At 44.6% G+C, this 14,725-nt stretch overlaps 1 protein-coding gene across 1 annotated transcript in view; it reads left to right on the top strand.

Moving 5' to 3' along the window:
• Nucleotides 1-1,290: 1,290 nt before the first annotated feature.
• The window catches only part of DCBLD2 (discoidin, CUB and LCCL domain containing 2), a gene marked incomplete at both ends in the record, with an annotated part of 50,557 nt that continues 37,122 nt past the window's right edge, over nucleotides 1,291-14,725 (top strand). Inside the window, one exon of the mRNA XM_084265060.1 lies at nucleotides 1,291-1,417. Within this exon, the coding sequence (XP_084121186.1) occupies nucleotides 1,291-1,417 (127 nt within the window). The remainder of the gene's footprint in view (nucleotides 1,418-14,725) is intronic.

A 14,725-nucleotide genomic window follows, 5' to 3' on the forward strand; every position in this document is an offset into this window, starting at 1 on the left:
CAATCCTTCCAGAGAAGAAAGGGTGAACATCTAGAAGAGAGGTCAGTCTTTGAAAGCTGTGGAGCCCTGCAGTGAGACTGAGCGTGGTCGCTGGGGAAGCGAGAAGGTTTTGAATCTGATGCTGAAAGACATGTGAAATGGTATCCTTGTGTGTGCTCATCCTGCAGACCTTGCAAGCAGGACACAAGGCTGGGACCGTGGCTGTGGAAGTGCAGACCTGACAACTTTTCATCAGCATGTGAAAAATGTATTAATTTCATCTTCCACAGAAAGGCATGGGATGAGGTGCTCCCTTCCATGATGATGACGGTGCCATCTTTAATCCTACCAGTGCTTAGGCTGCTCTTCCCTGCAAAATACCCTTTCCTGACAACCATAGGGAACTGATTCAGTACAGTAACAACTACCCAGTCTCTCCAAAGGTGCCATCTCACCTTGTTGTAAGACTTTAAAGTTCCTTCTGTTTTTAAAACAAAAAACTAATTCCCATGGGTGAATTCAGTCTCCTGAATGAAGCCTCTCTGATTACGGACCACAAACGCTCAAAAGCTAGATAACAGAACTAGAACTGCACAGTCTTGGGACTTCTTAGCCGATCCCTTGCTTTTCTGGCACCAAATTTGTGTTTCTGTGCAGAGATGTACGACACCGGCTTGTCCTCTTCTAGCAACAACAGGAATACTCGTGTTTCCAAGGAGTTTTGGTTTTCCAGGCAATTTTGCCTCGCTTAATCTCTAATTTGGGGGGGGGTGGGGGGGTGGGGAAGAAAAAAAAGTGAGAAATTCTTGGCACACTCGTCGAGGAGGACGGAGGTGGAGTAAAGAGGAAATTTAGGGGTTGATTCCCAGGGGCTCAGTATCGGGGCCGTTAACTCCGCGCAGGCCGCCCCGGAGGCGCCGCCCGTCCTCCCTCGGAGCGCCCAGGGCGCGGTTAGGGACGGGGAGGGGGCGCCACGCTCTGCGGGGGCCGGAGCCGCCACCGGGGGCATCCCCCGCCCAGAGCCGGCGGGACGCCGCGGCTCCCCCGGCGCCTCGGGCTGCCTGTGGTCGGCGGGCGGGGGGCGGCAGGAAGCGGGGCAGCCCCGCCGCCGCCGGGGGCCGCGCCGCGCACCCGGAAGCGGTTGGGCCGGTTGCAGGGGGCGGCTGGCGGCGCGCGCTGGCTGGCTGGCTCGCAGGCGCGTCCCGCTGGCGGCCGCGGGGCGCAGGGCAGAGACGCGGCCCGGCCCGGCCCGGCCGCCCCGCAGCCCGCGATGCCCTCGGACTGCCGGCCGCGCCGGCCACGCCGCGGGGCATGGTGAACCCGGGGCGGCCGCTCCCCGCGGGGCCCCGGCGTGCGGGCTCGCTGCTCCGCTTCAGCCTCCTCCTCCTCCTGCTGCTGCTGCTGCTGCCGCCGCCTCAGGGCACCGGGGCGCAGAAAGGTGAGCGCGAGAGCGGGCGGGCAGGGCGGCGGCGGGTGAGCCCCGCGGCCAGGCGGCGGGGGAGAGGGGAGGCGGCCGGGCGGGCGAGGGAGACCTGCCCTCCGGGACCTTCCTGCGGGGAGAGGGAGCTTCCCCCTCTGGTCGTGTCGTCCCCCGTTCCTCCCTAGCCCCGCGGCATATCAGCCCACAGCCCGAAGCTGCCCCCTTCCTGGCCAACAAAGGGCGAAAGAGGAGCCCCCTTCTCGAAACCCTCTTTCCTCCCCACCCCGCCCCGCCGTTGGGAAGCGTGGGTTCTCCCTCAGGCAGCCTCTACGCCCCCCCGCCCCAGGTGCGGGGAGGTTTGTAGGGCCTGGGCCGACCCCCGCCGCACCCGAGCTCCGGCCCCTGGGGGAGCAGAAGGCGGGAGGGCTTCACCCGGGCGGGGCGCGACTGAGGGGACGGGCGGGAGAGCCGCTGTGCTGCGGAGGTTAGCTTGGGGGCACAAGAGCAGCCCGAAATTGGAGGGTGTGGTGGGGTTTGTCGACTTGAACAACATCCCGTTTCAGGGGGAGGCAGCCGGGGCCGGGGGGGACCCCTGGGTTTTTCCTCCGCAGGCTCAGTGTGAAGTGGTGCGAGCCAGGAGGCGGATAAAGGGGGACTCTGCTTGCTGTGAAAATAAACTTTGACGTGCCCGAAGTATGTAGAAGTTTATATAGGGGTGAGAGCCTGGAATCTGGGATAGGCGGGGTTGGGGTTGGTTTTTTTTGTTTGTTTAGAGAAGTGGAGATTTTTCCTCCTTGGCGGAATTACTGATTAGGCATAGTGCTTTCAGAATTGCAAGGCGCAAGTTCATCACTTCGTGGCAGGCAATCAGAGAATGTCACAGGAACTGTCACTTTGATCATACGCTTGGGAGAAAGTGGTGGGAGTGAATGTTTTGACAGCATCTTGAAACTTTCACTTACGTGAAGGCATTGGTTGGAGAAATTTTATGGTTTTCAATTCTGCTTGGTTCTTGCACTGGTCTTGCTTCATTTCAGAAACTTTACTCTGTTTTCACATAACTTTTGTACATCTCAGAGACATGAAAATGCATTTGGATGTCATGAATGCTGTAGGTAAATGCACAAAAGGACTGGGGAATATAGCACAGAATCAAGGGATCGTAGAATACCAGATTGGAAGAGGATCCTTGAGGATCATCTGGTCTAGCGCTTCTTGGCAGAAGCTTGTTGTGGGCTAGCACCCTGTCCAGCCAGATCTAAACAGTGCCCACTGTTGGGGAATCCACCACTTCCGTGGTGAGATTATTCCGATGAATGATTGTTCTCATTGTGAAAATTTTTCCTCAAGAGTCCTGTTGGAATCTCTCCAGGAGTAACTTGCACCCATCACCCCCTGTCTTTTCAATGTGACTCCTTACAAAAAAGGAGTCTTTATCTTCTTTATAGCTACCTTTTACATACTGGAACATGGTGATAAGATATGCACTGTACGGTTAAGTGTACATTTTAATTAATTTTTTGAATGGAAAAAGGTCAGAGATGTTCCATAGAGCAAACTAGTCATGCTGACTTACTCTTTCATCTTATTTCCAGCTAATTGTGTTTATTTTTTTTTAAAGTATGTTCTTATACACATATGAAGCTAATGCTAAAAAGCATTTGGCATATCTGGTTTTATTTATTTACTTATAGCAGAGGAGGAGAATGCCCATTTGCTTTTGGGAGGAAATTGGGTAATTCTAGCATTTAGCCTTTTGAAGGCTGCTGCTGGGTGAGTCAGGCTCCAGCAAGGTGTTAGTTCATGCTGTAGGAGTGTCACACTCCAAATACTTGTGCTGACCTGACACTTGTCTGACCTTTTGGTGAGCAGACTGAGTTTGTTATTTTAGGAGGAAACTGAAATAACTGGAGGGGTGGATGTTGGAGGGGGAAAGTCATAATTTTCCTCCAGATTACAGAGCTGCATTTGCTCGGTGAGTGGTCAGAAGTGTGCTGTTAGTGGGGGAGGGACTGTGCAGTACAAAGTGGGACTGCATCAGCAGCAAGCTTTTAGGCATGCAGTTCACTTTATCTTTCTGTACTCTGAGAAGCTGCTGAAGAGCTCCTACCCAGAGCTTCAGTTTACAGTGTCCCTCCAGTTAATGCCTGAAGTGTGCACAGAAATCTCACTTTTGATCAGGAGGGGAACCTCTTTATTGACAAATGTTGTTTTATTGGATAACAAAAAACAGAGCTTGTTTTAAGGTTGGGGTCTCTGGTGTTGTTGAATACAGTGCTCTTCAGTATGAGAAACTGTTGGAGCTTCTAAGAAAAAGTTCAGCTTGTGAGTGACTGTTTCCTTGCCAAAATATTTTCATTCATCTTATTCCAGAGAAGGTTGGGGAGCGCCATATCCTGTATCTTTAAATGCTGGCATAGTTCTAATTTGGTAAGGAGTCCTATACAGAAGTAGAACTGCTGTCTTGCTCATGAAGGGTCTGCAGAAAGCTCTTAATAAATTAGTGTATTAAATACATGCATGGGCTTCTAAGAGAATACGTTGATTGTCAGTCAAAGTAGCTAAGGCTTAGGAAGTTCCACAGTTAAAGTTGGTTTTAAGCTCTTACAGTCAGAGATAGTATGTAGGAACCTAGCCTCATTTGTTATGTTAGGGTGGCTGATCCTCTATTAACAAGCAACTATTTGTTTTCTCTTCCACTGTTCAGCAGCTCAAAGCCTCACGTACTAAGTGGTGTTTAAATCTTACTCTGAAGATACAGTATTTTCATTTCTCACATGCTTTTCTGTAGAGCACCTCCCTAGTGTGAACGGCTTTAAAATAACAGTATGGTTTGGGTCAATATGAAACTAGTTTTGAGTACTGGGTCAAATTGTCCCCTCCTCCTCCCCTTCTAGATAGCGGCAAGCTAAGGAATGAAAAAGTGCAGGTACTGCTGTGGTGAATTTGCTTTCATTTAGTATCCCACTATAATTATTTGTAGGATTTGAGTGGGACAATTTTCAGTCTATCATGTTGGAAATCATTCAGTGTATATAATTCAGCATTCTTTGGTCGAGGTCTTGAACTTGAGCATCTCTTTGTCTTGGAAAATGTAAGCGTTTTGTATGAGGTTGAACACCTTCAGAAAGGCTGAATACCACGGACTGTCCAGCTGAAGGCTGTGCAGGTCAGCTCTTGTGATTTTGAAAGGATGCTGTAGTGACTCTAGCTCCTGGTTGCAAGGAAGTTACTATTTGAAAATACTGAAAGTGTTTTATTTGTTTTTCATGTAATTAAGCAGGTGTGAATGAAAGCAAGCCAGCACCATGTAAGCTTCCTGCTCTTTGTGGATTGCATTTTGGAAACAGGGCTCTTAAACAGATGTTGGGCTATTGACATAAATTTGGTGTGGCCTGTTCCTTAGTTAAATTGAACATATTTTTTTCCCCTTGATTTAGAAAAACACAGCTAAGAGAGAAATTGGTGCTTAGCTTTCATCAAAGAAAGAAGTTGAGTAATGTCTTAGTTATTCTGAAGGTATGAAGACTGTAGGGTCTGTGGAGCAAGAGCTTTGTTATCACACATGTAGTTTGGTAGCCATCTGTTGGGATTCCTAGTGGATACTGATTTGCATATAAAATTGGAATAAAGCCTTAAGTTAAAAATAAACTTTAGATTGTGAAGTTGATTCTCAAGTAATTTAAAGCAGATTTGTTTGCTGCTTTAAAAAATTTAACTCTGCATGCTTGTTTTTGAATGTGATTCCGTTCTAAACAAATGCCAACCCACAATCATGTTGTTATATACTCAAATCTTGTTGAAGAGAGTACAAGAAAGTCATTCATCACTGTAGCTTAAAAATGTTTGCTTCAGTGTAGCAGAAAAAAATAATTTTTGAACGTATGGTGCTGAGTTACCATGATCTGAAAAGCTAAATGAAAGAACTAAGGGCTCTGTGTGGGTTGAGCTTAATGAAACAGTTTTCCACAGCCTTGTGTTTTGTGACTGAGCTGCAGTGTTCCTGGATCTGTTGTTATCTGTTCCCCTTCAGTTCCTCTGTGTGCTCTCCCTTTTTCCCTCAGTGCTCCTGGTCTCACCTCTGCTTGTCTGTCTGGCAAGGCAGTAGGCAATGGTGGCTTTGGCTGTGGCCAGTTCAGAATTAGGCACGTGCTGAACCAGCAGCCTCACCTCTGCCTTTCTGTCGGACCTGAAATAGCTGGTGGTCGTTCAGATGGTGGTGGCTGAAACTGATCTAGCAACTGTCCCGACTTTCTGGCCAGTTACTCTACAGGAGTGCCTCCGGGCTTTTGTCACTGAGTTTTGCTTGCAGTGTGCTGAGTTCAGAAGTTCCTGGAACAGGTGGGAAGACTAGAACTAGCTGTGGGATTTTTCTGAACTTCGTTTCCTTAAACTTTATTTCAGACTTGGAACTAACTGCCTCTCCCTTTTGGTCAGTAAGATGATCTTCCAATTGTGAACTTCAAGCCAATCGTGAACAATGTCCTCCAACTATAGATTTGGAAGAGAGGTGGCTTGATTTGAAGAGAAAGAAGCAGCCAAAAAGAAGGTGGCTGTAGCTACATATCCATCAGCTGGGCAAGAGGGAGCTCCTGGCATGTAAATATAAAGCATTACCACAAAACATTGCCATACAAGCAATTATCATGTGGTGCCCTTCATACAAGTGCCATTGTCGACTCTTACTAAATTAGACTGGGTGGTGTCTCATGGCCCTTTGTGTCCGTTGTCCTTGGCTGGACTCATCTGGGAGGGAGAGTCACAGCCAAATTATTAAGGAATTATTTTGATTAAAAAGACCCCCAGCTCTTTGGATGAGAGATTTATTTATCCTCAGAGTAACATTAGAATAAGTCCTTTGTGATGGGGAGGGTGGTGCTCTACTGAACTATTTGGCTTTGCTAATAATAGAGTTTTACTCAAGAATCAGAGTGTTTGGAAGATGCAGTTACACAGAGTCTGTTACAGACTCTTGAGGATTCAGGGCTTGGTACCACATAGGCAGGAGTCCTGAGGCAAATCTCCTTCATCCTTGTGCTCAGAAGTACAGAAGAATCTTTCAAGATTGGGGCTTAAAATTCAGCCGGGCTTAGCTGATGTGTCTGCTTACGTAGGTTTTCTGAGGCTTATTTTCACTTCCCTGCACTGCACCTTGACAATGTAGTGAGGAGGAGAGGCAGTGCTCCAAAGAATTGTGTGAAGGAAGGCCTGTCCTGGGAGGGAGTGAGCTGGTATTGCAAGTATAGACCTAAAAATGGTGAGAAATCTTTGCTTTTGAAAACTGGAATTTCAGCAAAGCTACTTTTCCTCCTCCAGTTACTGAGCCTTGTTTGAAGTGGTTGAGTGGGTCTAGTGGGCAGAGGTACATTCATGTGCTCTGCAGAACCAGCCGTGCTTTCTCAGCGGTTGCCTTGCAATACTGCTTCTCTTCAGACCAGCTTGTCTTTGGAAGCCTGTTGAGGTCATGCTAGCCTAGTCCACTCCTCTAAATAAACCAGGAATCACCTCTTTATATAAACGCTCTTAGAGTTCTCATATTTGATCCCAGAATGTATTGCATTTTGCTTTGGATTTAAGCAGTGCAGTGCACAGTGAAGTTTGATATGTGAGGTAATTGTGACCCTGGACTCGGCATTGGTGAGGCCACACCTTGGGTACTGTGTCCAGCTCTGGGCTCCCCACCATAAGAAAGACATTGAGGTCCTTGAGCGAGTGCAGAGAAGGGCAACAAGGCTGGTGAAGGGGCTGGAGGGCAAATCATATGAGGAACAGCTGAGGGAGCTGGGGATGTTTAGCCTGGAGAAGAGGAGGCTGAGGGGAGACCTTATCACCACCTACAACTACCTGAAGGGAGGTTGTAGAGAGGTGGGTGATGGTCTCTTCAGCCAGGTGACAGAAGATAGGACAAGGGGAAATGGCATGAAGCTGTGCCAGGGCAGGGTCAGATTGGATATTAGAAAGAAATTTTTTACTGAAAGAGTTGTTGGGGCCTGGAACAGGCTGCCCAGGGCGGTGGTTGAGTCACCATCCCTGGATGTGTTCAAAAAAAGGGTTGATGAGGTACTTAGGGATATGGTTTAGCTTAGGATGGGAATGGTTGGACTCGATGATCTTCAAAGGTCTCTTCCAACCTTGTGATTCTGTGTATATGTATGTACATGGCTATAAAAATCTGAGCTAGGGTTTCAAAAGTAACAGAAGTGTTCTTTGAAAAGCTTGTATGCTGTCACCGTGTCCATCTCAAGAAGGTCATCTCAATGACCTTCAGACCTCCTAGCATATTAGTACAGTCTTTAGGAACATTATTTTCCTGCTATCGGATGGAGATGTTCAGCTTTCAAGATTTGGAGGCATGTTTTCCTACAGTATTCGCATAACAGGAAAATAATTTGTCCCCTTTTCTGCAGTTCTGCCACCTGCTTTATGCTCTGGGAAGTGATGCATGAGGTTTTTAATGTGATCACTGCTGTTCTGTGTAGTTTCAGTCATCAGCTAGTTAAGTGCTGCCTTGCATCAGCTTTGATAGCTCAGATAATCATCGGTACAGATGCAGTCCTTGTTGGAGCTGCTGCTTGATGTATTTGAGAATATTTCTGTATTGGTTATTTTATCCATACTGTGAGAAGTTCTAAAATAAGCTATTAGGGGTCAGCTCCATTTGGCTGCCTCACCCTGTGCTTTGGACAAGCAGTTAAGATTACCTGGAATTTGTTTTGCAGTCAAAAGCTTTCCCTCTTTTCCTGTATTTTCTGATTGTAGAGTTGCCTTTAGATTAATTTCTTTAATCAAATATTTCCTTTTTGAAAAATAGTGGTTTAGCAGAAACCATTGTCTAAGCATAAACTGTGGATTTGTTACTAAACTGACGTTAGGGTGTGTGGGGAGTGGGAGCAGTAGTAGTGTTAACATAAAAGGCTTTGTAGCAACTTCCATTAAAAAGCATCTTACTGGGGTTTTTTTGTTTGGATTTTTTTTTTTGTAGTATAATACAGGATGGTGGGTTGTTGTTAGTGAAGCCTGTTCATTAGTATGGTAAGACTGTGAAATACCAAATTTTGCTAAGCTTCATGCTCTGCCTTCCATTATTTGAGGCAAACAGCTTGAGCTGTGCTATTTATACCCTGTGTGAGCTTGTTGCTATATGTAACCACTTTTATGCAATTTGAATTAAAAGTTATACTTGAAAATGTGATAGTGATTTGATGTTTGGACCACAGAATAGCACTGATTTTGAAAATGGCTTTTGTTTCAAGAATTCTTTGTCTGGTTTTGATAGAAGAAAACCTGACCCTTGGATGACTAAGAAACATTTAACCTGTGGTGTTTATTGTTGGGCATGTAATTTCTGCTGTTTACCTGTATGACCACTTAGTTTCCCTTAATGAAAAGCTGTAAAAGGATAACATTCATTTATGGATGCTAAACTCTTAAAAATAATTTAAGGCAGATTTTTTTTACATATTTAGCTACTGGAACATCAGTTATTTCAATCAGTTTGCTTTTAATTTTTCCTAAAAGGAAGAGGATGTTTTAGCCTGTCCACTGGTCTCTCTGTACAGTAACTGTCCTGAATTTTGACTCAGGTAGTCATATTTTCTTGCAATTATTTGTCTGCTGATCTTAAGAACCTCTGTTATTAGTATCTTACTGAAAGTACTACGTTGCAAGTTTTTGATTGAATGAACTTCTGTCCTATTAGTAGAAATTCTGTGCATTTATATTAGCAGAAATTCTGAGCAATTTCTACTGCAATTAATGAAGTCCCAGTTCTGTACCACTGTTACAATAGCATTAGTAAATGTGTAAGCAGAATAAAGGTTGTGCACTTAGTTGTGTCATTCTTGGCAATAGCAGTATTGAATAAAAAGGTATTAATGGTATGGTTTGGGTAGCAAGGGACCTCATCTAGTCTCAATTTCCCTGCCATGGGCCTGGACACCCTCCTGTAGCCCAGGCTGCCCAAAGCCCCATCCAACCTGTCCTTGAACACTGCCAGGGAGGGGGCAACCACAGCTTCTCTGGGCAGCCTGTGCCAGGGCTTCACTGCCCTCACAGGGAAGAATTTCTTCCTTGTATTGAATTTAAATCTACTCTCTTTCATTGTAAAGTCGTTGCCCCGTGTCCTCTTGTGCCCTTGAAACAAGCCCTCTCCAGCTTTCTTGCATGCCACCTCTAGGAACTGGAAGGCTGCACTAAGGTCTCCCCAGAGCCTTCTCTTCTCCAGGCTGAACAACCCCAACTCCTTCAGCCTTCTTCATAGGAGATGTGTTTCAGCCCTCTGATCATCTCTGTGGCTCTCCTCTGGAGTTGCTCCAACATGTCCATGTCTTTCTTATGTTGAGGGCCCCAGAGCTGGAGGCAGAACCTCATGTGAGGGAGTAAAGGAGCAGAATCACCTCCCTTGACCCGCTAGTCATGCTGCTTTTGATGCAGCCCAGGATACGGTTGGCTGCAAACTCACACTGACAGGTCACCTTGAGCTGCTTATGGACCAGCACTCCCAAGCCCTTCTGCTCAAGACTGCTACTCTCAATCTATTCTCTGCCCAGCCTGTAGTTGTGTTTGGGATTGCTCTGACCTATGTGCAGGACTTTGCACTTGGCTTTGTTGAACTTCATGAGTTTTGCATGGGCCCACCTCTAAATCCTGCCAAAGCCCTTCTGAAAGGCATCCCTTCCCTCCAGCATGTTGACTGTACCACACAGCTCTGTGTACTCAGCAGGCTTGCTGAGGGAGCACTCAGTCTGGCTGTCCGAGTCTCCAACAAAGATGTTAAGCAGTGCCTGTCCCAGTCCCAGCCCTGAGGAATGCCACTCATCACTGGTCTCTACTTGAACATCGAGCTCCAGGACTGTAACTGTCCAGCCAATTCCTTATCCACTGAGTGGTCCATCCATCAAATCCACGTCTCTCCAATTTAGAAACAAGCATGTCATGCAGGAAGGTCAATGTAAAATGCTTTTCACAAGTCCAGGTAGATGATGTCAGTTGCTCTTTCCTTACCCACCAACACTGTGACGGGGTCATAGAAGGCCACCAAATTTGTCAGGCATGGTTTGGCTAAGTGAAGCCATGAGGGCAGTCACCAATCACCTCCTTATTTTCCTTGTGCCTGAGCATTGCTTCCAGGAGGATGCTGTGTTGTATTGCCAGGCACAGTACATGTTCCTTTAAAGAATATTTTAGAAACAGTTGGTTTGGTGGGGTTAGGTTTTTTCCATTGTTCTCCCCATCCCAGTGTTTAAAGCATGCTAACTTGAAGAACACTTGAAAATTCTCTCTCTAAAGATACCATTAAATCAAGTCTGAAAACTTTCTGGAGAATTAAATTTAATGCAACATCCTAATTTCCCCTCGGTTAGCATATTGACAAGCCAACTCTAATTAGCTGTAGAATACAAGAAGTTGTACCGAAAAGACCCTTTGTGGTTTTCAGTACTGTGAATCCACCTTTCTGTGGAATGACCTACACATTAGGATCAGAGAGGTTCCAACTTGATACTTCGTTCTTTTTAAGAGGTAGTCTGGAGGATTTTCTTGGCTGCTCGGTTGTGTGTGTTTGGAGTTTTGTTGTTTGTTTTTTTCAGAAATATTTCTCCAGTACTTGCTTTATGCCAAAGCTTATCTATCTTTGACTAATTGTTTTATGTCAGGGTTTTTTTAATTGCAGAATTAAAAGAAAAAAGAAAGAAAATCAGGGGGTTTTATGCTCTGTGTGCATATCTTTCATTTTGTTAACGCTTTTCATTGGTCAGTTAGATTTACATTAATTTATAACATTTTAATATTCCTACAATCTTTATGATGTGAAAATTCAATTCAGCTCTGGCAAAATCACAGAAGACTAACTCATTAACCATAATCCAGAGATTATACATAATTTATGTACTGAAAAATGAAAATAAAGACCATGTTCAGATCATCTATATCTTCATGAAACACTCCCCACTATATAACTTATCCTGTTAAACACCACCTCCCCCCCCAAAAAGAAACCCAAACCCAACACCCCAAACCTTCTTCCTATATTTTCTTAAGTTCTTTCCAAATTTACCTTTAGTTCAAGGAGGAGGTTTTGTTATCTGGGATTGGAATAGTATCCATTGGAATGATAATCATGCCAACTACTGATCTCTGGATCATCAGCCTTGTTGAAATTCAGTGTGTTGTGCACGTGGCCACATGGATTCTCTTTTCTAACTTTTCTCCCCCACTGCGGTTCTTGTGATAGAACCACCTCTTTAAACAATACACTTATTTTTTTGAGAGGTGCTGTGGGAGATAACCATCTAATACGTTCTTGAGAAATAATAGAGGTGGAACAGGCAGCTTGAAAAGCTTGGTATGCTCCTGCAGATGGTTGCGAGCAGGTAACTTTTCTGTCTCAGTTTCAAAGAAGATGGTGTAAAAGCTTCCCAAAGTGATGCTGGCAGTCATATTACACTGATACTGTTGATCTTGGTCTGGCCTTTAAACAAAGCTTGTTAAATATTTTGTAAAATTATTCTAGATTTGGAAAAGGTTAATTATTTTTCATCCCTAAATGACAGTTCCTCCTGATATTCAGTGATCCATTTATGGTTTTCCTAGACTTAGACTGGGCAATCCTACAGCTTCAAATGATGCTTAATTGTAAAGAGGAAATCTTTTCAGGTCTTTTAATTGCTGTTTCTTGGAGTAGAAGTAGTAGGTGTTTCTGCACCCAGTTGCAGCTTCAGACATTGGGGGGAGGGGATAGAAACACTGAACTGTTGCAGCAATTTTATCACAGTTTTCTTTATAGATGCTATTTTTGCACTGTAATGTTATAGTGAGGTGAAACTAAAGTGGCATATTAATTAGACATAGCAAGACAGGTAACTTGTATAATTACTTGGATTTCAGTGGTTTTTTAATAGACAAATCCCCCAGGAGTGGGGCAGGTGAAAGATCCTCATTTTCTTAGGTGGAAAGATGAATTAGGAAAGCAATGGAAACAGAAGGTGAATTACGGTGCTGCAATTTTACTTGGTTACTTCTTGATGTTAGGGGATTTTTGACTCTGAAAGGATATTTTACTGCAGTGATGTAGCATATATTTGGAGTATGTTGTGCATTTATGTTTGCCAGCAAGTCCACAAAGGTTTTCATAGTTGGCAGCTGTTGCATCTTCAGCAGGACTGTAGCCAGTTAAATCCATATCTGGTCATTTTAATGTTGTTCCAGAGTGGTTAAGATTTTGGGAAAAGCATCTTGCCTTGTGCAGCGTGGTGGAAAGAAGCCAGCGATGCTTAATTTTTCTTTTTCAAACCCTTGACTTTTGTGAAACCAGGAAGTCCTGAACCACATGATCTGTTAATGTCTTGTTTTATGCTGGTGTATAAAGGCATCAAACTATGTCTCAGTATCACAGGAGTAGAAAGATGCATTAACTTAAATGCTTTTGAGCATTTATGTATGAAGTCCAGTGGTGATCAGTTTTTATCTTTTCTCAAGTATATTTTGAAAACATAAAATAAAAAATTTTAATTACTCTATTTTTAAAGAACTGTTAAAGTCTCCAGTCCTGCAACACAAGGCATCCTTTTCTTCTTGCTGTGAAGAAGATACAGTAAAGCTGATGGGCACATTTATAGTGCCCATTTATATAGCACATTTACGTTTTTACTGGAGCTTCACACACTACTGACTTTGTGACTGCTCTTGCTATATTTTTGTGATAATTTTGGCACTTAAAAAACAGTAACTCGGGTGAGTAAATTTACTGTAGTTTTCCTAGTTAATGATCTTATTATTCAGTAGTACATAATGTTTTATTGCTTGTGTTCATAGAGGGTCACAAGTGTGAAAATATCTTCCTTTTCAGGGACCATCTACAAGGCAAAATTAGGAATTAATTTCCTTTTAGAGCGTTTGCGTATTGTATTTGATGACACAAGAGTGTAGTCAGGTTGTTCACAGTGGGAAAACCCCCAAAAAGTCATACACAGGAGTTTTTGAAATGAGAATTGAAAATGAATGTCAGAAATTAAGATGATACTGTGTGCCACCTACACAGGCAGAGGAAAATACTGGTGATGTGGAGTGTTATTCTTTCATCAGTTAGATGACAAATTTTAAAGAGGGAAAGAAACTGGTATTTAAAGTCACTCTTCTCTGTACAGCTACAGGGTGCAAATAATTCCGCTGCTTTTTGAGGTTTTCTTTTTGAAAAGCATCTCAGTGCCCCATTGTTCAGGTACCCAAACCATCAGTTTGCTTCCTCTTGGCTTCTGTTGATGCCACGGTAGCCAAATGTGATTTTTACCTCTGGCTGCTGCTGCCTTTCACCCTCCTCCCTGCCCTTACCTTGCATCCTCTCCACTGTACAGGCTCTGGTGACTGTTAGACCCCTGTTGACCCGTACCCGTGCCTTTACTGGGCAAAAGGCAGGTAGGGTGGTAACCTGGGTTTAAAATCGCTGGTGCAACTCAACAAGGGCTGATAAACCCCAGCCGGGGGCAGGGAGGGAAGTTGCAGCTCATAGGAAGGGCAAGGTGGCACTGCGATGGCTGGTGTTTAGATCCGTGTGTGCCACCCTGGACCCACAGCATGTGCTGTGCGGTCTCATCTATGAAATAATAACAGAAGAGAGAAAAATGACTGTAGTATTAATTTACCATGTGAATTACTGTATGATTGGAGACTTTTTTGCTTCTTGGTTGGCATACGTAAGGCTTGCGAATTTTCATTTGGTCCTGGTGTGGTGAGGAGTTTAAGACAGGAGATTGGAAGCTCATTCTGACCATGACTGCTGCTTATTCTCAGAGTTTTGCTTGACCATCTGTGTGCTATTTTTCATTTCCTTCATCAGCTGTGTTTCTGCTGTGTAGCACTTAGAGCACTGGAGCACAACAGTGTTTATTTTTGTGAAAGTGTTGGTGCAGATTGCTAAGTAAATGATAGGTCTTGGGAAGCGGGCAGGCTGCGCGTGCCAGACAAAAGGCATTGTACAGCACGAGCTGTCACTGGGATTCGACAGGGGCAGCCGATCCGGAGGGCTGCTGCGTTATGTGTCATTGAATGCAGAGCCCTCTTAACAGGGTCCTGAATGTGAATCACTTTCCACCGTGGCTGGCCTGGTTTTGTAGGCTGCTTTTGCCTGCGTGCTATTTAAGCCAGTCATAGCTGTCCCTGGGCATTTACGCACATGGTTTCCCTGACTTTGGCAAGCAAAAGCTCTGCAAGGCAGTCTTAGGCAGCTGATTTTTCTTTCCTATTCTCTTGAAGTAGTCAGTTTAGTTAGTACATGATAGACCAGGAAGGAAATGTTTTACCTGTTTTGACTATGCAATAATTTGAGATGAT

Source organism: Gallinula chloropus, assembly GCF_964237585.1.
Source record: "Gallinula chloropus genome assembly, chromosome: 1".
In the NCBI taxonomy this organism is placed as follows: Eukaryota; Metazoa; Chordata; class Aves; order Gruiformes; family Rallidae; genus Gallinula; species Gallinula chloropus.